This window comes from Pieris napi, chromosome 20 (genome assembly GCF_905475465.1).
Source record: "Pieris napi chromosome 20, ilPieNapi1.2, whole genome shotgun sequence".
NCBI lineage: Eukaryota > Metazoa > Arthropoda > Insecta > Lepidoptera > Pieridae > Pieris > Pieris napi.
The window spans coordinates 10,933,935-10,960,687 of NC_062253.1; the positions used below are offsets into that span (position 1 = coordinate 10,933,935).

The following is a 26,753-nucleotide window of genomic DNA, read 5'->3' on the forward strand; positions in this document are numbered from 1 at the left end:
GCCGTGATCGTCTAGTGGTTAGGACCCTACGTTGTGGCCGTAGTAACCCAGGTTCGAATCCTGGTCACGGCAGCGAAAGCTGTTACGGTGGAGTTAAATTAATTATTTTATTGTATGGAATAGTTGTGTGGTGTTACAGTAAAATGCATAATGCTAATTATTTAGCTAAAAGGTCCGCCATTTTAAAGTTCAATTATAATTGTATCCATTAATTTTCGACAGCATAGGGATTTAACATTAATCGTTCCATATCGTACTATAATCGTACATATATTGATAGAATATGTGTACTCTATCAATATATATACAATATAGAAATAGGCTTACGCAATATTGTATATTTACTTCATATTCCAAATATTAAATATAATTTACCACATGGTAATGTATCCACAATATTGCGTTTTGTTAATTAAGATTTCCTTTAGAAATAATACAGCATAATAACAAAGATAGTTTTTAATATAATGTTCATAATATGAAGAATGACTTTGTGCATTAAAAAATAAAATGTAGCGTTTAAAACAAAGTCCTAAGTAACTATTTGTATAATCTTCTGGTTATTTATAACTCGCAGACACATGACTTCGGTGTAGGTACATTGCCTGTAAAGATGTTGATATCGATAGGAATATTTCACTTATTAGAAAGTGTAGATGCAGGCGAAGGTGGTTCATAACAACAAAATATGTCCATTTGCTGATTTCTAGAAGAGAAAGAAATAGAATTGAATATGGAGATGGTTCAATTCCTTATCGATGCAGACTATCTAATGCAAAGAATAAATTATATATATACTAGCGACCCGCCCCGGCCTCACACGCGTGTGTTATAAAATTTATATATATATTATGTTATATATTTATATATAAAATTTATATATCATTAATACGCGTATTTAATACAATTGTTAAAAACTCTATATAATATTATTTACATGTTTATATATTTCCGCCATATTTAAAACAATGTTATAATTTATCTACGTATTACATGTTTTTGTATATCGAGACTAATGAATACGAATTAATTGATAACCTCTCATGACAATGATCGTACTTATCTTCATTTTATTGGTGTGTTCAAACTTGTCATTTCAACGTAAGTGATTTAATTTAACAGCTATATTTATTATATTACATATTAGAAATACTTTCCTAGTCTTCATTTGTTATGAAGTTATTATGCTTTAATAAAAATATAGTTTCTTATCAGTAGATCCAAAGTTATGTCAAAAGTACCCAAGTCAACGGCATTGTATCATCGAGTGGATGTCTCGAGAGAGATGGGCTCACACAGAAAGGTAAACTATCCAAAGGAAAATAACACATAATGTTTTTTTTTTTTTTTTAATGTTTAAAGAACTTTATTTCTCATTACAAAAATTATTTTTTATTTAAATGAGAAATTTAATATTAAGTATATACGAACGAGATACACGTCGCCATCAGCTAGCCCAATTTTAGTCTAATGGGCCCATTCTGATGTGTGTCTTTAATGCCCTTTTGAACTGATCAATCACGCTAATGTTACGAACCTTAGACGGCAACCGATTAAACAATTGCACACCCTCATACCTAATAGATCTCTTTAAATAATTTGTGCGCGGCTTTGGCAAGATAAGCAAACTCGCTCGACGAGTATTGCGTGTAGTGGTGTATTTGATTTTATTAAATGATAAGTTACTATGTAGAGAGTTATTTAAATTTTTTTTAATAAGGATACAGGTGCTATAAACATATAGTTGTTTAATCGTCATAATTTTAGTTTCTTGGTAGATTTTATTAGTAGGTGTTAAAAAATTGTATCTGAATAGTGCTTTTATTAATTTATTTTGTAGTGTTTGTATTGTAGAAATTTTGTTTTTGCATGCTGTACCCTATATTTCAATTAGGTATATGAAATGTGGCTTGACTAAACAATTATAGATCAAATGACCTACCTACCTACAACTAACATAGATAAATACCTAGGTAACACTGAAAATGTTTAGAAACTGAAAAACGGCTTAATGCAGAAAGTTGCCAATACTTTCCGTCGTCGAGGGGACGTCCCTCATGCGGATCATCATTGAGATTGCTACGTCTACGCTTAAACTCGTTAAACCAATTGTAAATAGTGGCACGAGATGGGGCTTCATTAAGAAATGCTCGCAGCCAATCATAGCTTTGTTGTTGAGTAAGCCCACAACGAAAGTCATAATAGATCATTGACCGAAAATTTTCTCGCGTTAGGTTAATTTTCACGTATAACAAAGAGTTTTAGATTTGACGCCAATTCACATAAAAACAAATGACAAATGAATGCAATAATATACTACATTAGGTTACTGAAGAGTTCTAAAATTGAAATTTAAAAAAAGTTTTCATTAGCAATGTTTCTAACTGGCCAGTATTAAACATTTTCAGTGTTACCCACGTAACAATAAAAATGTACGTAAATGACATAATGTTACATAAGTAATGAATATAGGCAACGTTAAAAAGAAATTGTCGAATAATTATGAGTACCTACGTTATATCTTCGTAGGGTTTTTTCATTATGTTAAGAAATCTGGTTACGTATATTACTTTTATACGTCCATATAAAAGTTGTAAACATATAAATAATAGTGACACACTATTCTTCAGATACACGTTCAAATGGGATAGACGGAAATGCCTGCTAATTCGTTGGGCGACATTTTGTGGAGCACCGCTACCAGACACGAACAACTTTAATAGTGAAGAACTTTGCTATTCAGAATGTGGGGGGTGGGCTTAACAATACAAAATAAAAAATTTGAGTCGTTTACTTTTCATTTAGTCGTATTTGGTATTTTAAAAGTATTAGTTGTGAATAACGCACTAGTTATGAACAACGTTTACAATCCAAAAGATGCAAAGTAAGTGAATCACGGCAAAGTTATTATGTTATTTCACGTACAATGTATATCGCTGCATGATTAACAAAATGTAATTGACTGTGGGGAGGCCAAGGTGTGGCAGCTCCACCCTCTTTCCTCATAGATTAATATTGTCCAGAGATTCATTTTCGAGGAGTACTTATGATATTTGATTTGATAGTAGTATCATAGATATATAAGAATAAACACAATATATACCAGAGACAGTAGAAAGCTTCATATTGAAACGACGAAAATCACTATAAGTTAAATAAGTTTAATGTAAAAGAATTTAGACTTCTTTATAATAAAGGTAGAAATAATTTCCTTCTATTCATACGTAATAACTAATAAATTAATAGCAGCCCTGCGATTCTGTAACTCACTTTTCGAACTCACACAGCGGTTTTCGCATCGGCGGTCGCTCTGAAATCAGTCGTGAAGCAGTCATTTTATGATTTGGCATTCTTATAAACAATAAACTACAAGCTCCCACCTTTTCAGAATGCCAAATCATAAAATGACTGCTTCACGACTGATTTGAGAGCGACCGCCGATGCGAAAACCGCTGTGTGAGTTCGAAAAGTGAGTTACAGAATCGCAGGGCTGCTATTAATTTATTAGTTATTACGTATGAATAGAAGGAAATTATTTCTACCTTTATTATAAAGAAGTCTAAATTCTTTTACATTAAACTTATTTAACTTATAGTGATTTTCGTCGTTTCAATATGAAGCTTTCTACTGTCTCTGGTATATATTGTGTTTTAAATAAAAGTTTTCATTAGCAATGTTTCTAACTGGCCAGTATTAAACATTTTCAGTGTTACCCACGTAACAATAAAAATGTACGTAAATGACATAATGTTACATAAGTAATGAATATAGGCAACGTTAAAAAGAAATTGTCGAATAATTATGAGTACGTTATATCTTCGTAGGGTTTTTTCATTATGTTAAGAAATCTGGTTACGTATATTACTTTTATACGTCCATATAAAAGTTGTAAACATATAAATAATAGTGACACACTATTCTTCAGATACACGTTCAAATGGGATAGACGGAAATGCCTGCTAATTCGTTGGGCGACATTTTGTGGAGCACCGCTACCAGACACGAACAACTTTAATAGTGAAGAACTTTGCTATTCAGAATGTGGGGGGTGGGCTTAACAATACAAAATAAAAAATTTGAGTCGTTTACTTTTCATTTAGTCGTATTTGGTATTTTAAAAGTATTAGTTGTGAATAACGCACTAGTTATGAACAACGTTTACAATCCAAAAGATGCAAAGTAAGTGAATCACGGCAAAGTTATTATGTTATTTCACGTACAATGTATATCGCTGCATGATTAACAAAATGTAATTGACTGTGGGGAGGCCAAGGTGTGGCAGCTCCACCCTCTTTCCTCATAGATTAATATTGTCCAGAGATTCATTTTCGAGGAGTACTTATGATATTTGATTTGATAGTAGTATCATAGATATATAAGAATAAACACAATATATACCAGAGACAGTAGAAAGCTTCATATTGAAACGACGAAAATCACTATAAGTTAAATAAGTTTAATGTAAAAGAATTTAGACTTCTTTATAATAAAGGTAGAAATAATTTCCTTCTATTCATACGTAATAACTAATAAATTAATAGCAGCCCTGCGATTCTGTAACTCACTTTTCGAACTCACACAGCGGTTTTCGCATCGGCGGTCGCTCTCAAATCAGTCGTGAAGCAGTCATTTTATGATTTGGCATTCTGAAAAGGTGGGAGCTTGTAGTTTATTGTTTATAAGAATGCCAAATCATAAAATGACTGCTTCACGACTGATTTCAGAGCGACCGCCGATGCGAAAACCGCTGTGTGAGTTCGAAAAGTGAGTTACAGAATCGCAGGGCTGCTTGCAATTGTAATTAACTTTCTCGTTCTTCATATAGCATATCTTCGTATAATTATTGATGTTTCATGTCACAATTTCCTTTTATGTTGGCGAATACTCCACGAAAGTAAGTAATCTATGCACTATGTTTACGAGTGTTTGCGAGACTGAACTAGCGCGCCATTGGCAGTCTCCACCTGACAAGCCCACGACTTCCTCGGACTTTTTATTTTCACAATGGGAAACAAAGTTGTGACATTCACGGAACAACAACTGGAGGACTATCAGGTACTCTACTTGAGGTTTTGTTTTCTATGTAAGAGTATAAAATATTTAAATCTATAGATGAAACATGATGTATTTAACTTTACCAGGACTGCACCTTTTTCACGAGGAAGGAAATATTAAGGTAAACTCCATGTAAAAAAGCAACATTCAACATTCATGAATGCAGCGAAATTTGTATCCAATATTTAAGATGCCTTAAATATTGCTTAAAGAGAACACAGTTTTATTTTCAATATTAAACATGTTTTTAACTCCATCTAGAATAACAAAAGGAATACCAAATTGAACGTTTGAAAGCTTTCGACACAGTTTCGAAGTTTACATTAAAATCCTGTTCAAAATATGTTGTCGAGAGCTTTGTATTCATTTGAAACATTTGCGTTGTGACAATAATTTTCCTGTAAATCCCGGTCAGAATAGGGCGCGGCAATTTCAATTAAGGAAATGTTACGTAAGCTACGCTTTTGCCCTACGCGAGCTCTAAGTATCCGATCGGCAAACGTGGCGTTGTCCAGTTTGGGAAGCCAAGGCTCACTTTGGGTAAGAAGTAAGTAAATAAGTAGGTACGTTAGCTACGATGAAGTGTATATAACGAGAGATTTGAACAGAGGTCAGATGTGTCCTCAAATTTTGATTTGAAACAAACTTAGTTTAGTAAATTTTAATGTTGATATTTTTAGAGTTTTCAAGCGGTTTCGAGACGTAAATCCCGAATTGATTCCTAAGAGCATGACCGAAAACCAAGCTCACACTATTCTTGTACCAGTTGAAGAAATAGAAAAATTGCCTGAACTAAAAGTAAGTCCTTCAAGAAAAGAGCGTACCAATTCTTTAAAGGCCGGCAACGCACTCGCGAGCCCTCTGGCATTGAGAGTGTCCATGGGCGGCGGTATCACTTAACATCAGGTGAGCCTCCTGCCCGTTTGCCCCCCGTTCTATAAAAAAAAAAAAGTTGAAACTAAAACTAGAAAAATTAAATCAGTACTTATAAACTAAATTAGTACTTATAAACTATTTCATATAGTGAATGTATTAATTAAAAACATGATTTTATTATTTTAACAATGGTTGTACGAAGGTAAGGGTTCCTCTCTAGGAAGAATTGATTTGCAGGAAAATCCATTCAAAAGACGAATCTGCCAGGTTTTCTCTCATGATGGTTCTGGTAACCTCACATTTGAAGACTTTCTGGATATGATGTCGGTGTTTAGTGAAGCCGCGCCACGGGATATTAAGGCATGGTTAGTCCATTAATGAAATATTTATTTTAACTAATTCATAGTTTAGTGAATTTTTAACCTATCTAGAGAGCAGAGCCCTGTATAGTCATAGCTCATACATTGAATTTCAGACTGGGAAGTTACCGAAGTTATTTATTTATTGACGTAAAGTGTATAATATGAAACAATGTACTTTCTAGACATTTTTTTTTATATTTGCGCCTCAGTCTATGTATGTTCTTTTTATTTTATTGATTAATGTTAGGACAAGTTTTGTGTGATAGGACATAAAAACAATTACCAGATTATAATTTTATTAACCTCATAATGACCGAGATATCGCGTTATTTGAGGAAGCCTACGTATATAAGACCATGCGACATGATGTCAAAAAAATGCGGAAACCGCAGAACACAGCTAGTTACATATATTATAAAATAAAGTCACTTTCCTCGGCTTATACGCTTAACAAATTGTAAGTAGACATACAGGGTTCTTATTATTCTATGTAGAGAGTAGTACATATTATAAACATAATATTTTTAATCACCTCATACCATTACAATAGTATTGTACCCCAGAATCATTTATTTTAATATAAATAAACGGTTCTTTGTGAATAGATAAGAACACTTAAGATGATATTAAAATATTTGAGTATCAAAGTAATCTCCTGGCAATAATAATAAGGTTTTAACTAAACTCGTCAATTTCAATTCCAAGATTGATGACGACAAAGTTTTAGCCATAATCGACTGAATAAGACTCATTAATCGTTACATCTTTCGGAAATGGCTATTATTTAACGATTACTCTTAAATTTAGCATTCCACCTGACAAAAATACAAATTCGTGTCAGTAGAAGTAGGTACATTGGATGGGAAAAGAAGGCGTTATATAAGTGAAAACTTAATGGTTTTTTTAAACAGCAGCCTACTTACACGTACGCCAATTATTACTTAAACAATAACATCTATTTTAGAAAACGATATAGGTTTGTCCCCTTTATAAGAGTTGCTTGAACAAGTTCAACTCACCAAGAGTCCTAATTTGACTTGGACCAGCATACGATGTTATGTCGAATTGCAGAAGCCATTTTTCTACACGCTCTTCTACCAAATTTAAGATTTATATAAGTTCATACAAAAGAGTACAACTGAAACAAAAGCTTTTCATACAACTAATTCGTATTTTTTAAATATAATATCCAAAAATATATTATATATGTATTTTAATTACATTCCATTAAAGGAGTTTAAATTTGCTTAGATATTATAGTCCAGAGATTTAAACTAAATCTAATTAAATTATAATGTAATGTGTATCGTATGTAGACATTCACATTACGCACCTTTTAATACGCTTATTCTATATTAGGTATGCCTTCAGGATTTACGATCTAGATGACGACAAGTATATTGGGCGCGAGGATCTACTAGAAGCTACCAAGCTCCTGACAGCTGGGCAGCTGCATGAAGATGAACGAGAGGAGATAGTAACAAGTGTGTTGGATGAGGCTGATGTAGATGGAGATGGGAAACTTTCCTTCATGGACTTTGAACATGTGGTGGCTCGGGCCCCAGATTTCGTGTCTACTTTCCATATTAGAGTCTAAAACTTAACTTATGTTGATAATAAATATATGGACTAGAAATAACGCCTGATTTTGTATTTCCTGAATATCTATAATATATTTTTTTACGTACTAGCTGGCCTGGCGAACATCGTACCGCCTAACATTCGATTCTTTATTTTTTTTAAATACTTATTCTGCTATTCGGGACACTGCACCGGTCTAGCTAGTAAGATAAAAAAAAGAAAGTTCATAAGACAACAAAATATACATTGTCAAAAAATAAAAAATTACCTTCCCGGAACCCCTCCACTAACACGAACTTTATGGTTTGGTATATTAAAGTTCAAATTGACTTTTAAGTATTATTACGAATATTTTGTATGGGAATATAGAAAAGTTTTTCACTCAATTTTTTTAAATTTTTCTCTCAGTAAGAACCAACCTCGTACTTCAAGGATATCGTACCCTTTATCTACTATATAAAAATAAGTCGGGTTTTCCTTCCTGACGCTATAACTCCAGAACGCACGAACAGATTTCCACGGTTTTGCATTCGTTGGAAAGGTCTCGGGCTCCGTGAGGTATATTATAGCAAAGAAAATTCAGGAAAAATTTCAACAGAAAAGCGGGATCACCAAACGAAATGTTACATAAAACGAAGCCATCTGGTGGCGAAATGGAGTTCTAATAATAATAGGAATATATAAAAAAAGAATTGGCCAAATTGGTCCAGGCGTTGTTGAGTCACGCGCTTACCAACACATTTTGCGATTAATTTTTATATTATAGATGATATAATTAGTGCTGGGAAATGTATTGAACCTGTTCTTAATTCGTGAAATGCATGTTACTGTTGGTACAAGTGTACAAAACTACTAAATGAAGCAATGATTTCTATGTAGAAGATACTTTTTGTATTATATTAAATACATTATTATAAAAGATAATTTTTGAAACGATTTATATGACATGTACACTGACAAAAGTGTCAATTATCGATAGGCAACTATTATAATGCAACTCTTTCCTAAAGCGGCCACTGACGATACGTCCATTAATCCGAATGGAGTAGTCGTCGTCCAAAATCGTCCCATGAATGGTAAAAAAGTATTCCATTTGGATGGACGTCAGCCAGCTCTGGATTTCCAAAAGGATTGAAATCCATGCGTCCAGGCCAAATGGACGTCATCCGTGGCCGTCCGTCAATGGCAGAAACATGCGCCACGCCATATGGAAGCAGTCCGAATTGTCCGTGAATAGGCGAAACGGCTTACGGCGTCCATTTTTTTGAGGTTTTTGTTTCAGTTTATGTTTTGATGTCGATGGTGGTGCATGTGCTGTTTATTTGTCAAGCGTTGTAATTTTCTTTTTATTAAGTATGTCTTTGTCCGCGCGTGACTTTGTGTTGGAAGTAATAGAAAAATATAAAAGTATTTCTATTTTTAAATAAATATATTTATATTATTAAATAAATAAAAGTATTTCTTTGTTTCAACCAATCCTTCATCCACCTTCTCTTAGGTTTTTTTTTTTCTTTTTAATAAAATACACAACTGCTGCCACCAGTGAAGTATTGTTATCCATAGTATTATTTATTTCCGTTCCGTACGATTGCAAAGTTCGAAGTGACGCCATGCATCCAAATGGAAGTATTGTGAATGGTACCGTATCTCGATAAATTTCCATTTGGAGTGCATCCAAAAGGAAGTCTACTAAATGGACGTATCGTCAGTGGCCGCTTTAAGGTATCCGTTACGAACAGACACGTACGGGTAATGGCAATATAAAGGTGGTTAATTTTCTGGATGGTTTAGCATTTTAGACCTCACGTACACGACGTCTTAGTCAAGATGCCTTAACAATAGTGTATGTAGAAAGCCGATAACTAAATTTATATGAAAATTTTATAAAATTACAAAACGTAATACAAAACAACATCTATGACAGATTTTGTACAGACAGATCCACAGTTAATAAACTATACAGATAAACTTCTAGTTCTACAATAATTATTCTTGACGTTAAATTCTTTGTTGGGTTAACTATAAATAAGTTTTAATGCCATCTTGTGAGTAAGATCGTATTTATATTTTGTCGAATACGTAAGTTTGGTTATATTATAGTGTTTCGATGGTAGTTTATAAATATTCAAATGCTATGCAAGTAGCATATAATATTTGAGAAAATTATACAATCCGCAAAGCAAGGTTTTTAATAGTATCTTAAAAAATTATTGATTAAATATTGCAATGGAATTTTGGTATAATCTGTATTAATGCGGTCTATAGCCTGTAAAAAAAATCGTTCTTTATCTATGGTGTAGTTAAAAATTGAAGTGAGCTCTGAAACTTCGTTTTTGTAATCGCGTTTTTCATATAATCACGTTTAAAATGCTGCTGTAATTTAAGTATACAACATACGTGCCTCATTAATCTTTAAAAACGCGTTAAGTGCAAAGACGGTTAGATACTTTATTAAAATTATATGATTACTTTGTTCCATTTGACAAATTGCGCTAGACCGCATATTTAAAATGGCAGCCCTACCACGTAGAATAATCAAAGAGACACAGCGATTGATGCAAGAACCCGTGCCGGGAATAAGTGCGGTGCCTAGCGAGTCCAATGCACGCTATTTCCATGTGATTGTAACGGGTCCTGAGGATTCGCCATTTGAAGGTGGACTATTCAAATTAGAACTATTTCTACCAGAAGATTACCCCATGTCAGCACCGAAGGTTAGATTTATAACTAAAATATATCACCCGAACATAGACCGGCTTGGTCGTATATGCCTGGACATATTGAAAGACAAGTGGAGTCCGGCGCTTCAAATTCGTACGGTGCTTCTATCTATCCAGGCGTTACTATCCGCGCCGAATCCAGACGACCCACTTGCGAACGATGTTGCAGAACTGTGGAAAGTAAACGAAAGCGAGGCAATCCGTAACGCCAAGGACTGGACCAGGAGATACGCAATGGACAACTGAGCGTATACAATTGCAACCAGTGCCTCCCCACACTCGAAAGACGTGGAAGAAACTAACATAATTATATTATTATCATGATTTAAGAGTGCAAGTTATGTTTACCTAGACCATTAACTTGTGAAGAGACAATTGTGAAATTATTGCTAAGGTTGCTGACCATCGCAGCCCTTATCTTGCATTTGAATGTAGACCCTTATACTGTATAGGCACGATCGACAGCCCACTGTTTACCCACTCACTTGTAGCTTTCATTATGATATTAGGTATGCATATTTTTTTACTGTAATAAAAATAGCAAATTTAACATCGGGAGAATGTATATATATTCAATGTTTATGAAAATTGGTTAATTTTATACAAGGATAGTGTGTATTGTCACAAAGTTCATTGCCTTTGCTGGAACCTAATTAATAAGTGCTGTAAATGCAATCAGTTCCCTGATCTCTAGTGATACTGAATGATTTTCATGGTAGACAGTTGAAGGATATTAAATAATTTATTTCAGTGATCATCTTTTATTTTTCTGAGAATCTTAAGTGTACTATTTTTATTGTATAAAAGTTATGATTAAATTGTATTTATGTAAATTTCATTTGGCTTTGTGAGCAACTTCAAAATACATAATATACAAAAGCTAACCCTTATTTTATTTATGTAATCTCATTTATTTAATACCTATTTGCTATGTTTATTAAGTATTAAATTCTTTGTATTGGTTAATTTTATGCATCTTTTTTAGGATATGTGATTAAATTTTTATCCTAAGCTACAATAATTATGGAATGAATTACAAAAAATGTTACAAGTTTTTGCTAATACTTTAAAGGCTTTTACTATTAATAAATTACTCGTCAGTTATTGCTTGAATGGTATTAAATATTAGTTCTTTCTTTTCCTAATATGATTTAACCTTAAATACTACTTTCATATTATCCATAATTTGTACATATACAATGCACTTAGAACAAAGAAGAGTTACTCATTCAAACCTGTGAAACTCAGAAGAAATTATTGCTATAGATGACGTATGTGGACACTTAAAGCAACAATCTTAGCTGGATCTACAAACTACGGGCATGAGCGAATCTGTTGCTTTTGTTTAAAATTTATTTAAATAAGTGGTAACATGATCATTGACCACACTATGTAACTTGAAGAAATCAAGTTAAGTTTATCCAATTTTCACATTTCAAAGGCTTCATTAATACTGATTTTTGCCTGCATCATTTGTATAAGCACAGATTTTTTATTAGATAGAAGAGCAATTTTATAAAACTTGACATTGTTCAATCTTTTCTATGTGGATAATTCATGAGATATATGAAACAGTAACAAAAAACTTATAACATATCTATCTCTATAGCTTTTGTAGAGTTTAGTTAAGGTTTGAGTCAACATAACATTTATTTTAAACAAGTTTAGCTTATGTAGTGGCATGTATGATGATAATATAAATGATCTATGATGGGGCATCCACACGCTGGCTGTTTGTCACAAACACCGCAAACAGCAAACGAAGTCCCAAACACCAACCACAATCACCCAACACAAACAGCCATCCACATGCTTGGCGAACGTTCATAACATTCCGAATCGGCAAACATGGCGGACGACAAGCTTGTGGCAGCTATTACTTTCGGGTTGACATATTTTTATTATAAATTAAAGCAAGAGAAAGAAAAAAGAAAAAAAAGAAGAAAGCAAAGACGATGGTGGATGATTAAAATACATAGAAATCGTACAAGGCTCTGCTTTAGACCTATTATTTGGGCTTTAATTGAAAAAGTGTAGCAAGTAAATACGTCCACCTCCCGCAAGCTCGCGCGCATACTGATCGCTGCCAAACGTGTGGATACGTAGCAAACTGTTTGCCAAACATCCTTTGATCTGGCAAGATAAACCGACACCGATGCCGAACACTGCCCAACACAAACACAAACAGGCAAACAACGACAAACACCCATCCACACGTCCGTGTTTGCTGTTTGCTGTTGGCTGTTTGCCATTGTTTGTCAAGCGTGTGGATGGGGCTTGATAATATGAAATACCTAGTGTGTGAGTGCAATAAATATTCAACCTAAGATATTTAATTTGCAAAGTTAATAAAGTATATTACTTATTTCATGTTTTAGGCCTTGGTGCAGTAATTTTTGGAAGTACTAATTAATTTTAATAGATGTTACCATATGACAGAAATTCCAGAATGTGAAAAGCGCCATCTATCCAGTTTGCTTTTAACCATGATAAAATTATTTGACAATAGAATATAGATGTCAATCCACAATTCCTGAAATCTATATACATACTTACTGATTACTCATTACATAGAAAATATAAAAATGTATGCCGTGAAACTGTGTATTTCTTCCTATCGCTTTTTTTATTTGAAGAGGTCTATTAAGTATACTTGTGAACTGAAAGTTATTTTTTTAAATAGTGAGGTTGTAATAATTCGGAATATATGTAAAGTTAGTCTTTTATAGTTTGTTCACTGAACACTTCCAACTCTAACTTAACCATAAGGTGAGTTTCAGAAACGAGACTTGGCGCAAACATGAATTTCGTATGTCACAATCCAATTCATTACTGACGTACAGGAGTCGGACTAAAGCAGGCCATAGACGGACCGCATGTTGCAGTCGGTCTTGACGGTTTGCTCAGGAACTGCTGGAGCGGTCCGTGTATTGCGAATATGAATTTAGTATGGAAACTGCAGATCGCCGTGCGACCGCTTAGAGCAGTCGGTATCGGCTGCAACATGCGGTCCGTCTATGGCCCGCTTAATACCCATGTATGTCTCTTTTCTGAGTCTTACCATGTCCATAAGGCCTAAGGTTGTTTCGCCGTGAATCAAAGGAAGGAAGGAAGTCAAACTAAAACTGAAGTTATTTATAATTCGTGGAATTCAAATATCCACATTATCCACGTTTACCACTACAAACGTTTGATATTTTGTTTAATAAATATTCAATTTGCCTACATTTTGGCATGGGGGGAAAAGTTGATGCATATAGAACTCGGCAGCAAGCAATGACTAACTCACATGAGGTGCTAGAAATTATAGTGTAATATGTAAATCATATCCATTAAACAACAATCATGGGAACTCAACAAAATAAAAGACAACATTTGTTCAATTTCTTAACTTTAATGCAGACTAGAATAATACTCTTAGAAATGAGAACAACAATAGTTTTTCACATGTTACAGTGTATCTGGCTATATATATATAAAGCTGGTATATCCTATAATATACCAGCTTTTACAATAAAACGCTTTATCATCTGTTATTTCAATGTAAATAAATCTTATTCACAGCTAGCAATACAAAAGTACATCAGACTGTATTAAATCTATAATTTTATACTTAGCAGGGATTTAATTTTCTTGTTAAATGTTGACTAAAGACATTTTCAAACCATACCTTCTTCCAAACCACTACAATAAACAAGGGCAGCTAGATATCAAAATCATTATAGATATTAACTTGTTAGAAAATAGGATGAACTAAATAATAAATTACGTAACATGTAATATTATTATGAAATACAAAATCTAAGAATTTGTCAGCTCTTGAACAAGTGGATTACTTACTAAAGCAAGGATTACTTCAATTACACCATACATGTTTTAAAATATCATTTTTATACTTTATATAAATAAACATTGGCGCTAAGCTATGACTATGAGACACATAGATTATAATAGTACCGCTATAGCCACACTATAAAATTTACAAAATATGACATATCTTTTGAAACACTACACGAAATAAGTTTTATTATAATATTATCCGCTAATCAATTCTTTATTTATCAATGATCACTTGAGATTCACTGTCTCGATATACTTAGCCACAGACAGATGATCCGATACTTAACTTTGGAGCTACAAGTATCAAAATACACTGTTACACTTCTACAGTAGCTATATATAAAAAAAAAAAACTTGTTTGGACTACGGTGCAGTGATGAAGGGATTTATAATATTAAAATGGAATGTTAATATACATATATCAAACAACAAATAAATCTTTTTATGGCAATTAGACTTATAAGAAAATGTTGGCCTTGAGACACCATTTTTTTAAATTTTCGGAATGTAAAACCTCTTTGTTCATATGAAACTTAAAATGTAAATAGTACTGAGTAAGATAGTACATTACGCAAACTCCTGGACCTCATAAAATTAATAAATACCTAATAAAACCATGACACTTATTATATCGATAACATCTAAGCAGATATGAGTTCTTCACAATTTAATATAAATGTACTTGTAATAAATAAGAAAATGGAATATGTAATAATAATTTATGTATACAATTTGTTATGATAGGCGAAAACAGTAGTAATTGCTGCCAAAATACAAAAGTCCATACTTTACAACGAAAACAAAAAAAAAACATTTTGTCACATAACTGATATATGAGCAATGACAAATTTAATAGAAAATAGTTTAACAAAATTTAAATTTTATTTTGATAAAATGGCGACAATTACCACCATGCAATTAAATGTACATCCTATGCTATATACTTATTTTATCACCTAAGCATTTAAGCGATTCCGAAGATAGACATCACATTGTGTAGCTTTTGTGGGTTTTGAGTATTATATAAAGCTAAATGTAGGACTCGAGTCTTACACCTCTCCGGTGTTTAGCTTTTATTCGAGACACGCCTTCATCGACGCTATTGCTCCACCACTATTTTGACGACGACTTTATTATTCTTGGCGACTGTCAAATATTTAGAGGTTATTAATTAAGTTAGCGATGAAGGTGACACGCGGCGAGTACAGAGTAAATTGAACCTTACGAGGTGGGAATAGCGAGTGTGGGCAAGCGGCAGTGAGGCACGAGTGTCGAGGCGAGCTCAGATGAACACAGGATTCTCTTGTCCCGTCAGCAGACGGAACATTGACGTCGGCATCGTTTTCATTAAAATCTGCAAAGTTCGGTATTTAACATATACTATATGAATATCAGTCAGCCGGTAGAACAATGGGGTAGTGTTGGACGTGCGGCTTCAGCGTGCGATTCTCATCGCCGACGTCGTAGGTTCGATCCCGGCTCGATACCAATGGTCTCTCTATCAATGTGCGCATTTAACACCCGGAGTTAAGTAACAGATCGTGACAAGGAAAAGATCATCATCATATATCATCCTAATAAATAAATATGTTTTTTTTTTTTTTTTTTTAAATATATAATAGGGGGGCAAACGAGCTTGCGGGACGACCAAAAAGGGTAGTCCACGCAGCCCATAGACACCCATTTTAGTGGGTGCGTTGCCGGCCTTTGAGGGAGGAGTAGGCTCGTTTTTTAAAAGTTTGGAGGTCGTATCTCTGAGGGAAGACCCCCCCCCGGGAGCCGATTCCACAGTTCGCTAGTTCGCAAAAGAAAATGCCTTGTGAAGCGGACCGTGGAAGACCTCCAACCATCAAGATGATGCTGGTGAAATTTAGAGGTCGTTCGGCTCGTACGGTGTTGAAAAGAGGCAGGAGGGATCAACCCAAACAATTCTTCCGAACACTCTCCGTAATAAATTTTGTAAAAAACGCAAAGAGACGCAATGTCTCTGCGTAGCGATAGAGAATCAAGCCGATCAGTAAGACATTGGAGATTGACAATTCGACATGCCCTTCGCTGAATTTGGTCAAAAGGAAGAAGCTGGTATTTGGGAGCACCGGCCCAGAGATGCGAGCAGTATTCCATATGAGGTCGTACTTGAGCTTTGTAGAGCTGCATACGTTGCACCTCAGTGAAATACTGCTTAGCCCTACCCAAAACACCCAGCTTTTTGGAAGCCAGTTTGGCTTTTTCTTCCAGATGACTGCGAAATTGGACTTCTTTATGTTATGTGTAGGGTATATGTTTTAAATTATGGTCTAATGCGTAGTTGAATGTTACATAACTTTTAAAAGTTCAAATTTGAAATTACGTTTAATAAACGAGTCATCGTAGACACGATAGTGGAACTTTACCTCGCCGACGGACGTCGCCAGCAGATTGACGATCCGTTCGTGGGGCACGGCCACCACGCTCTGCGAGTTGATCTCGATGATGCGGTGCCCCACCCTCACCCCGCCTCGTTCGGCGATTCCGCCTCGGAGGAGGCTGCAGATCTGTTGATAGAGAGATCAGGTTAATGCCAGGAATAAATTTAGAAACGATAATGTATTAGGGAGCGTTCAAGTATTACGCAACGAATTTTGGGTGGGGGTCTTTTTATAAAACGTTACGATGGGGAGCGGGGATTCAATAATCTCCAAAAATTGCGTGACGTAATACTTGAACGCAGGGAGCGTTATTCCAAATGTGTGATTTACGTTTAAAAAAATATTGTTACTAATATGTAGTAATAATTATACAATCATTTGATACATAAAGTGGATGAAAATGGATCTATATATACTCATCAAAAAAATATATGTTTATAATTTTGTTAAATCTGGAGATGTCGCCGGTGCCGAGGCTTATCTTAAGGCCGATCACTCACCACACCGTTTTGCACGCTGAATCCTAACTGGTATTTGGTGTCGGGTCTCTTAATCTTGACTTCGACGACGGGCGCACACGGGACCACGGTCAATTTCACCACGGTCTGGTTTTTCGAGTTCTTTATGTACGTCTGACACGTCGACAGAGGCAGGCCGACGAGGCTCACGCCGTTGATCGCGATTATTTGATCGCCTGAAATTGGATTTCCAGCTGTGACATTGGAACGTTCCACGATCGGTTTAAGTGACGTAGCGGCGTACCGATGTTGAGCTGCGAGCAGCGGGCGGCCGCCCCGGCCGGCGCCAGGTTGGCGATGACGACGGTGGGCAGCATGGAGCCCCAGCCCGACTCCACCACCACCACGCCCAGGATCTCGCCCTTGCTCTTCGGCACCACCACTTCCTTCTGTAACTCCTGATCATAAACATTCATGTTGATTCACATTCGCCACTCCCACTGCCAGCTCTCTTCACCTGTCTTTGCGGACGAACTATACTCGTATAGGTCGATAGATATGATTTTATACAACATTTTTTGTAAAAATAAAATGCCACTAACCGTAACAGAAACATCGGAAAGTGAAGACAGCAAATGTACATACCTTTTTGGCGAACATTTGCAACTCATCACCAAAAATCTCTTGACTGTTTAACACCTCTTGATAATCCATTTCTTTGACGAAACTATGATCTTCGATGCCGTTCGCCTTCAGGAACTCCATGTAGGCCACTTGGAACGCCTGGCCGATCGATTGAGCGATGAATTGAGCCTGGAATTAATCAAACCGATGACCCGGAGTGACGACAGGAATCGTGGAACCGTTAGAATTTCTGTGCCTCGATATGACTCTCTTACCTCTTCACTTTCGAAGACGTGGCATATCATCTTGGGCGTGCGGTTCAACTTCGGTTGATCCGAGTCGCTCTCGTGAGGCACGAACCGTCTCCTCGCCATCAGCACCACGAGGTCTCCGATATCGGCAATGTACGAGATGGTCCTCAACGCGTGGTCCATCATGATTTCCTTCAGTTCCGTGTTCAGGACCATTATTTTTTCCGTCGATATGAACAGGTCGACTTCCGTGCTGGGTTGGTTTTCACCCTCCGGTGCCTGAAGACAAAAATATACTTCGTTCGGTATCTCTGCAAAGTGGTTTCCGATCGAAACTACGTCATTCAAACTATGCTTTCTCTTTCGTTTTGAAGAAGCGACTGAGTAATATTTAGAAAATCTTTTCATAAAAATGATCTCTAAAAACTCTCCCGTTTTGTATAATTGTGTGAATATAAATGACATTGTAGCGATTCAAGCGTGTCGTGTATCATGTACGTATAATAAAATATCGCGACTTACCAAAGCCTGTAGCGATCCAAGGAAAGCATGAAGAAATGAAACGGTCAAATTAAAACATTTTATTTAATAGCGAATGGGGGCTCCGACGAGTCAAGTCTACGGATGAGGCGCGGTCGCGAACATTGCAAACGATACAAGCTAAGCCACTCCGGTTGAACTTTACTTCGATTTTTGGTATTTTTTAAATATTGAACGTAACAAACGTGTAATGAATCGGACCAAACCACCTTGATCTTGGTGACTGCCTCCTCGACCATGTGCTTCTTGGGGCGCCTCTTCCTGCGGCGCGAGTCCTCGTCCACCTCGACCGACCCGAGGAAGGCGAGCCTGAAGACGGCCGCGGGGGCCGCGTACACCCCGCCGTAGGGCCCCTCGCACCCCCACTGCAAAACCGGCTAACCTCCTCACTCATCCCGACCGCTTCCCGCGACCCGTCGTTTTGCTTGTCCCCGCCGCCCCAATTTCTCCCGCCGAACGAGTGACGATAGCCGATCGGTTTTTGCGCAAAAGCAAGCAAAACAACGCGACACACATCGAGGATGACACGTGAGAAGCCGTCGTCGGACGAAAGCGGAGTCGAAAGTGAACAGTGTTCGGGGAGTCCGCCCCTAAGCCGGTGTGAATCGGAGCACGTCGAGCTACGTGCGGTGAGGTGAGGGACGACTCTAGTGATAACATTCCATGCAACTAGGCGAGGCGAGGGCTACGGGTGAAGCCGGACGCGCTCGGGGATGCAAAAGCCAAAAGCGAGCAATGAGAAGCGATAGAAAGTGATCCGGAGGAGGCTAGCCGGCCGTCCGACGTCTTCTCGGGTCGGGTCGAGGGTGAGGAAGGCTGAAAAAATACTCTAGGGCCGAGTCAACGGGAGCGGAAATAGTCCGTTCTCGACGCTGAGGCCGACGAGCACGAAATCAGGACGCGGAACAATTTCTAACAAAAACCGGTTTATCGTGTTTTGTAACTAAAATTCAGAATTCAAAACGATACTTCTACTCTCCGATACAAAAGTATTACTTTATTCATAGCTAATAAAGGATAAACATTTCATACAAAGGAAACTTAAAACATTTTAAGATACACATTTGTAGATTAATTTCATGCTCTCAAATGCCTATTTAACTACAAGGTATAAAGAATAATGTAAAACCGATTCACACGGGCTTTGAGTGAACGTGAATTATGAGAATTCCGATCTCTTAAGGGGCGTAGACTCGAACGAAATCATCAATTTATCCTTTCATACAGTGAATTGAGAGTTTTTCTGTTCGTTAGTGTTGTGTAGAAGATTTGCTTCTTCGTGATCCATTCAAAATTAAACGGGGCATATAAGGACATAAGATGATCACAAATCGAATGTATTTATAGTAACCGTATAACAAGGGGTTTTACCTAAAATCGACAGACTATATAGATTCCCTTATGATTAAAAAATGGGCAATACTGAGCTGATAATGCAGTTAATCGATTGCGATTTTTCACCTTTATCCTCGAGACGGCTTCCTCGGCCTGCAGCATCCTGGTGGCTTTGGTGGGTTGACCTTCGCAGGCCAATTGGGTGGAGCCAAGGTACCTCGCTCGGAACAGCACGCCTTCTATCAGCACTGAAGCGATATCTGAAATTCAACATTTACTCAGATCGAATGCAGAAAGGGAATTTGTCTTTTTAAGATCGATCTCAATTAATATTATGCTTGTTAATTTATTACATCTTGAGATATAAACTGTAATAACATTATGATTCATTTATATTGAAATCAATATTAAATAAAATAAAAGTGCGTGCGTACAAAGTACACATATCAGAAGTGAAACTTCTTTGGCAAACTAATTTTTAACTCTTGTTCATATTTATACAAATCTAAAATTTCCGAGATTTAGAGGGAGGGAAAATGGAAGATATGTTAGGAATTTAATGAATTTAATTGTCATTAAAATATTAAGTGTCGAAAATTAATACAAATTATATATCTTTTTTAAATTTATTTCTTGGATAATAAAAACACGTGGCATCTTAATTTACAATCGGTCTCAATCGCTCTCTCTCTTTTCTTCGACAAAAACGCTGCACATCTTCGCGACGTTTTCGTAAAAATTTACCCTCATGCGCCTAAAGAAGTTCCACTTCAAAAATTACTAAACCTGGTTAATGTTAAGTGATAAAAATAAAACTCACCATAACAAACCAGGGACGCGTGAAAGAAAGTACGAATTAATACAAGTTATTGTTTCATAATTGTGAAAATATAAATCAAAAAAATTACCTTCTTTGTTTTTGCTCTTCTTCTTCGCGTCTTTATCCTGAAAAAAAAATTATGTACTTACAATCGTACAATACCAAATTTCGTTTTGTTTTTATTCATAACCAATGAATAAATGTGACGTTTCGTTCGTTTTGTAGAACGCGCAACAATTAATGTTAAGAAAATAGCAGACAATAAAAGGACTTTCAAAAGAACATTTTGAAATTACTTCATTAATATGTGAGTCTCGACGATTATGTCTAAAATTCCAATAAGTTGCGTCATGTTTTGAGGAAAACCTAAACACTGATATTAAACTTAGTAGAAAAACTTGCAGAAATGTCTGTTTAATAACCCAAAACTTGATTTACCTTTCCATTATGAAGTGCCTCATCGTCCCTGTGATCAGTGGTGTCGTGCGCATGAGTTTCTCTGTTCGTCGCCGCGGAGCCGACGACGGGCATCACCGTTCTAGACTTGGGTTTGCGCCAACCCTGAAAAATTTCATATTCCATTACAAAACTTAATGTCCCTAATGTTGGGAGTTAAATAATGTAAGATACTTTTAGATAATTGTTAACTGGTGGTAACAATATTATGGCTTTAAAAAAAGTAGTTATTATTCCTTAGTAGTTCGTACACTGTTTATGACTTAAACATATCTTATAATAAGAAAATATATTCATCTATTGGAACTCGATTATAGAGCTACAGGAAAATTATTGCTTGTGGTGGTTTATGGTGAAACAGTCTACGGGGACCTAGTCCAAATAAATTTTTATTTATTTATTGTACCTCGGAATAGTGCGATCACTCACAACTTAGAAATGTTCTAATGGTTTAATTCACAAATTTTATTTATTACGACAATTCCATAAGTATAGGCAACCATTTTCTTTAACGCAATGTTTAAACTTGTACCCCACCATTGTACCCGTAAAACAAATCATACTGCTTATTCATTTTTAATTACTTAATTATCTTAATTACTATAGTGAATGCCAAATAGATTTATCAATTCAATCAGGTACCTTTTTCTTTCTATCCGAATTATCACTTTTCAAACTAGAATCACTATAAACATCACTGTCTTTATTCAAACTTAGTTCTTCCACACTAATACTAATTTCGTCAACACTGTTTATTTCTTTAGTTATATTTATATCTGTATTTTTATCAAGAGTTAAACTCATATTAGAATTGTTATCAACGTTTTTAATACCAAAATCCGCATTATCGCTATCACTTATTTTCGTTTCATAATCGGAAATTGGCGACTTTTCGCTGCCAATATTAAAATCACATTCAGGAACGAAATCGCTCATTTTAACTACGCAGGTACACTTTGGCTCATCAAATACATTAGAATAATGCCAATAGATCGTTTTGAATAGTAAAATATACTAAAGAGACATATTTTATCAGAAAATTTTTGTTTTTGAACTTCAATCAAAATTTAGTTGTCACTTTCAATCATATTTAAATAAGGATCGCGACATATGGTATTTTCTCGCGCGATAACTATTCGTAAACGTATATGAACACGTTATGATAATACGAGCGGTCGGCACTGACTGCCATACAGATGTTTAGTCATTAGTGTTTACACAAAGATAATACATATATACGATATTGTTTGAAGAATAATTTGATACATATAGCACTAATGTTCATTGACGTCTTTAATAATTCAAATATATATGCGCTACAGTTAACGTGTTATATCTGAGTAAATACTAATTACTCGTAGTCATGCCAATTGCCACAGATTCTACTCGATAATACATAATTCAATTTTTTAATGGTTTATTTTATTTTTAGTTTATTTATATATAATAATATTAAACGCATTGAACAAAATTTAAACATAGATTAGTGTCAAAGCATTCCAATTTTAGTTTATCAATTAGTTTGTCGTTCCTATAATATGTCATATTTTACTAAATAAACTTTGTTTTTAATTTTATAAGTAACATAATGCGCTCTGTAATGATAAATAACATAACTCTTAGAGTCACCAAACTGTGAGGCATAAAATAAAATGCCATAATATTAATAGTCTTTGGCCGGCACAATAAGAGGGCAAGGTCAGACCGAGTCAGAGCGTTTATTGGAGTAGGACGTATGTGAATATTACTTCATCATGAATCACGGTACTAAATTTAAATTATCAAACTGCCTGATGCACTGGTGTATATTCCCTTACCCCCAACGGGGTATGGGTCTACGATTCAATATAAAAAATATTGTTTGTTAAAAATTGTTTAAAAATTATTTGTTTTATCTGTACGTGCACTGAGCGTGCTTAATCAAAATGACCTTCAACTTTAAATGTTTAATTTATACATCATACATTTTATTTGTACATAGTTTTGAAAGATCAGAGCCCAAAAATGTATTATTTGGATCGAAATCGCTATTGGTAATATTAGGTAGACGCTCATCACGTAGTCGCAAGTGATATTGTGTTTATGTTAAATTTATAACCATACTGTACTCTTGCAATTACAGTTTGAAAACATATGAAATCAGTTGACGCAGTTCAGCAAGCTTCTTTATTTTTAATTTTCTTCCGACATTTTATGAAAAAAAAAAAAGATTTTTTTTTTTATAAAGATTGTGAGAAAGTTCGAATCTTTTTGGTCCTTTTAAATAAGTTGAACATCTTTTTTTATTAATACCCTGAGTATACCTATCAACTGTTTTATACGCATTCTTTAAAACACTGTCTAGTAAATGTGAGCTGTTTTCTATCTACGAAGACAAAAAATAGGAAAAAAATCTCTTACTATAAATTAGCACTCACTTTGTCGTCAAAAAATCCCTGGTCATCCGTCCTCTGCTGACCCAGCAGCCTGTCCGTTTCGAGGTCCGTGTCCGCTTCATCTATTAACATTCATATTTTTAACTAAATAAAAATAATAAGAAGCCGTATTTCATTTGGAACCAACGAACCTTCGTCTCCACTGACAGCCTTAATCTCCACCGAATCATTGCTCTGCGCCGACGTCGGTCGCTTTCTGAAAGCGTAGTCATGGAAACAATTCACAAAATAATTTAGAATTCAGATACTTATTCGATCGACTACATCTGTTGATTTAGTTGTTGTAACATGACTCTTACACCTCTGAGGGCGTTGGTTCGAATTCCACTTTGAGAGCGTTCAAGTATTACGTAACGAATTTGGGGGCGAGGGTCCTTTTGTAAAACGTTAACGATACAATGCGAGGAATATTAATATTATTTTTGTCTTTCCAGTACTTTACACCACATAATGGTAACTTTTAGGTATAAAGAATGACTAGGTGGTCACGAAACGTTTTACTATACTTGGGTACAGAAAAACGTTACGACGCGTTACATTTCAATAATCTCCAAAAATTTGCGTGACGTAATACTTGAACGCTTCCTTCATCATGTTGTTTGTTGGAGTAACTAAATATATAATTTATTGTACACTAAACATATATTATAGTTATATTATAGTAATACATCAGACTGCAGGTTGGGCCTCAGGCGAGTCCCGACATAACAGTGCCGGGCGGTAATAACAATCATAGACAATCACTAGTGGTGTCCACACTAATGACATACTAAATAGTATTGTAATACTTTTTAAAGTGAAACTTTTTTAGTCGCATGAGGGTAAAATTTTACGGGTGAAACGCAACAATAATAAAATTAGCGTCACGAAAATGTGCAGCATTTTTGTCGAAGAAAAGGAAGAGAGCGATTGAGACGTTAGTTTTAGATTGTATAAATTAGATTTGTATAAATATATCAGAGTTAAATATTAGTTTGCCAAAGAAGTTTGACTTCTGACATATGTACTTTGTACGCACACACTTATTTTCATATAACGGGGCAAACGTGCATGAAGCTCAACTGATGTTCAGTGATGACGCCGCCCATAGACATTCACATTTCCAGAGGACTAGCAAGAACGTTGCCGGCTTTTTAAAGGGGGATGGGCTAATCTCCTTCAGGTGTGAGAGACAGTGGTACTGCCCCGATCGTGCCTGCCCATTTAGCTGAAGCCCGAAAGCAACAGCGTGGCACTCCCACTAGGAAGGAGGTTGACTGATCGTGCTGGTGAAAGAACCTCTGTTACAGGTTCTTTCACCTGCCATCAAATGATGAAGAAGTTCTATGAAACAAGATAAATATAGACCTGGGATAGACGTCGTCGTGGTGTCCGTGGTGGTGATGCGGCGAATGGTCCAGAGGCCGGTGAGGGGCCGGCGCGGGGGGAGGCACGGCTGCGCAAGAGACGACTTTTTTATTCGCTACTCTGACTTTATTAACTTTTATTTATTTATTTATTTAATTTTATTTTAATTTAGAGTTTCATAACTCTCATAACCTCCAGTATAGAAGTCTTACCTAACGGGTCGAGAGAGTGAAGATCCGCGTCGGAGAGGAGATGAGGATCCGTATTAGTTCCACTATCGACTATTTCTTCTATTTTCATGGGCGAATGAGTCTACGAAATCGTAAACACCTAATTAATAAGTCCTTACGAAATACATACTTTAAACATTAGAGTCATCGTTTCTCTCTTTCTGTTAAACTGTGTTTACACTGAGACGAAAAGAGACAGATTTCCTTACTTCTAAATCTTTATACTTCAAACAGCGAAATTGTAAGCGATAGATTAGGAGTTATATCTTTAAAATAACGATCTAAATTTTGTTTTAAACTGTTTGCATTGAAGTAATTAAAGAATTCTTTTTTTACGTTATTTTAAGTGAATTATATGATTTCGAATTTGAACTGAATTTCGATATATATCTTCTCATATCCGATGAGATCGCTTTAAAAGTAGAATGAATCAAGATGTCTTAAATACCGGCAACGAAATAATCTGATTATTATTGTCAGTGTCGGAGACGTGTCCGGAGGAGAGACCGTCCTCCACCACGGGCATGTGGGCTCCCACCACTCGGTTCAGCTCCATTTGTACTGGAAACAAACACGTTACTGTTCAATTCGCTCTTTAGTCCCACTTGATATAATATATATTTCTTTCATGTCTTTCTCACGATTGATAAATAATTGTATATTGTTCTCATATAATTGATCATAAACTTCTTGAGACAGATCAGAAATATATATAAGAAAAACATTATTTTATACTTTAGCAGCAGTTTAATAGTATTTATGGTTGTTACCCATTGATATACAAAAAACCCAAGATGAACACTCAACGTCTAAAAAACGTCCTCAAAAAATGAGCGCAACATTCTAAATTGTGCGCTCATTTCAAATAGTCTCGCGTCTAATAAGTGGAGTCGGTGTTATTTATTTGTGTTTTTTTTATAAATAAATTTATGTACTTTTGAACTTTTTTGTGTGTAGTTTTTGACAAATATATTTACGCTATATAAAGTGTAGGTCAGGAGGTAGCCAATTTAACATTTTTTTAATTTAAAGAAAAAACTTTTTAACCGAATTAAAGTTATGTATTATTATAAATTTACAACTATTTAACATCCAACACCTTTTGTCTTCAGTCACCGTGTCCACGCACGCTGTAAAGCACCCGAAAAGTCGGATAAATTTAAAATTATGTTAAATAGTTGTAAATAAAAGTCATGTTCGACTCCACTCAATACCTTGTCCTACCGACCACGGTCGGTCGTAAAATTTTATTGCTTTAAGTACGTATACACTGCGTTGTAATAACAACTTTAAGCAATTCGCGTAAGGTTGATTTTGCAATAATATATGCTTCTAACATATACTGTTATAGACATACTGTTATAGAAAGGGACAGAAATAGTGTTTCGGGCATAGACTTAGTATATACTGGCGTA

At 35.5% G+C, this 26,753-nt stretch overlaps 3 protein-coding genes and 1 non-coding gene across 20 annotated transcripts in view; 3 read left to right on the forward strand and 1 right to left on the reverse strand.

Annotated features, from left to right (window-relative positions):
• On the forward strand, positions 1 to 72 carry Trnah-gug. The gene has a single exon. It is a non-coding gene; the product is annotated as a tRNA-His (tRNA).
• Positions 73 to 965: 893 nt separating this feature from the next.
• Positions 966 to 7,932, forward strand: LOC125059568 (calcium and integrin-binding family member 3). Of its 7 annotated transcripts, none has more exons than XM_047664048.1 (7): positions 966 to 1,101; positions 1,216 to 1,303; positions 4,896 to 5,055; positions 5,142 to 5,176; positions 5,736 to 5,853; positions 6,169 to 6,296; positions 7,653 to 7,932. In XM_047664048.1, the coding sequence occupies exons 3-7, from the start codon at positions 5,005 to 5,007 to the stop codon at positions 7,888 to 7,890; spliced, it is 570 nt and encodes a 189-aa protein (XP_047520004.1). In that variant the 5' UTR covers positions 966 to 1,101; positions 1,216 to 1,303; positions 4,896 to 5,004; the 3' UTR covers positions 7,891 to 7,932. The 7 variants fall into 7 exon arrangements, 4 of the variants coding, with proteins under 4 accessions (XP_047520004.1, XP_047520006.1, XP_047520005.1 ...); XM_047664050.1 differs by having other exon boundaries at positions 986 to 1,101; positions 1,219 to 1,303; XM_047664049.1 differs by having other exon boundaries at positions 998 to 1,101; positions 1,205 to 1,303.
• Positions 7,933 to 10,157: 2,225 nt separating this feature from the next.
• Positions 10,158 to 11,478, forward strand: LOC125059572 (ubiquitin-conjugating enzyme E2 N). Its single transcript, XM_047664054.1, has one exon. It carries the CDS (start codon positions 10,385 to 10,387, stop codon positions 10,838 to 10,840), a length of 456 nt encoding a protein of 151 aa, XP_047520010.1. The 5' UTR covers positions 10,158 to 10,384; the 3' UTR covers positions 10,841 to 11,478.
• A 2,554-nt stretch (positions 11,479 to 14,032) lies between these two features.
• LOC125059551 overlaps positions 14,033 to 26,753 on the reverse strand; it is an 80,981-nt gene continuing 68,260 nt past the window's right edge. For 5 of the 11 annotated variants that reach the window (XM_047664008.1, XM_047664016.1, XM_047664015.1 and 2 more), the window contains 16 exons: positions 25,787 to 25,899; positions 25,321 to 25,420; positions 25,109 to 25,196; positions 23,893 to 23,957; positions 23,744 to 23,823; positions 21,309 to 21,431; positions 20,959 to 20,995; positions 20,177 to 20,310; positions 18,925 to 19,092; positions 18,698 to 18,703; positions 18,200 to 18,454; positions 17,946 to 18,113; positions 17,605 to 17,758; positions 17,343 to 17,536; positions 16,828 to 16,968; positions 14,033 to 15,788 (listed from right to left, as the gene is read on the reverse strand). In XM_047664008.1, the coding sequence (XP_047519964.1) occupies positions 15,717 to 15,788; positions 16,828 to 16,968; positions 17,343 to 17,536; positions 17,605 to 17,758; positions 17,946 to 18,113; positions 18,200 to 18,454; positions 18,698 to 18,703; positions 18,925 to 19,092; positions 20,177 to 20,310; positions 20,959 to 20,995; positions 21,309 to 21,431; positions 23,744 to 23,823; positions 23,893 to 23,957; positions 25,109 to 25,196; positions 25,321 to 25,420; positions 25,787 to 25,899 (1,898 nt within the window). In that variant the 3' untranslated portion in view covers positions 14,033 to 15,716. The remainder of the gene's footprint in view (positions 15,789 to 16,827; positions 16,969 to 17,342; positions 17,537 to 17,604; positions 17,759 to 17,945; positions 18,114 to 18,199; positions 18,455 to 18,697; positions 18,704 to 18,924; positions 19,093 to 20,176; positions 20,311 to 20,958; positions 20,996 to 21,308; positions 21,432 to 23,743; positions 23,824 to 23,892; positions 23,958 to 25,108; positions 25,197 to 25,320; positions 25,421 to 25,786; positions 25,900 to 26,753) is intronic. The other 6 variants (XM_047664013.1, XM_047664012.1, XM_047664011.1 and 3 more) reach the window with 6 other exon arrangements.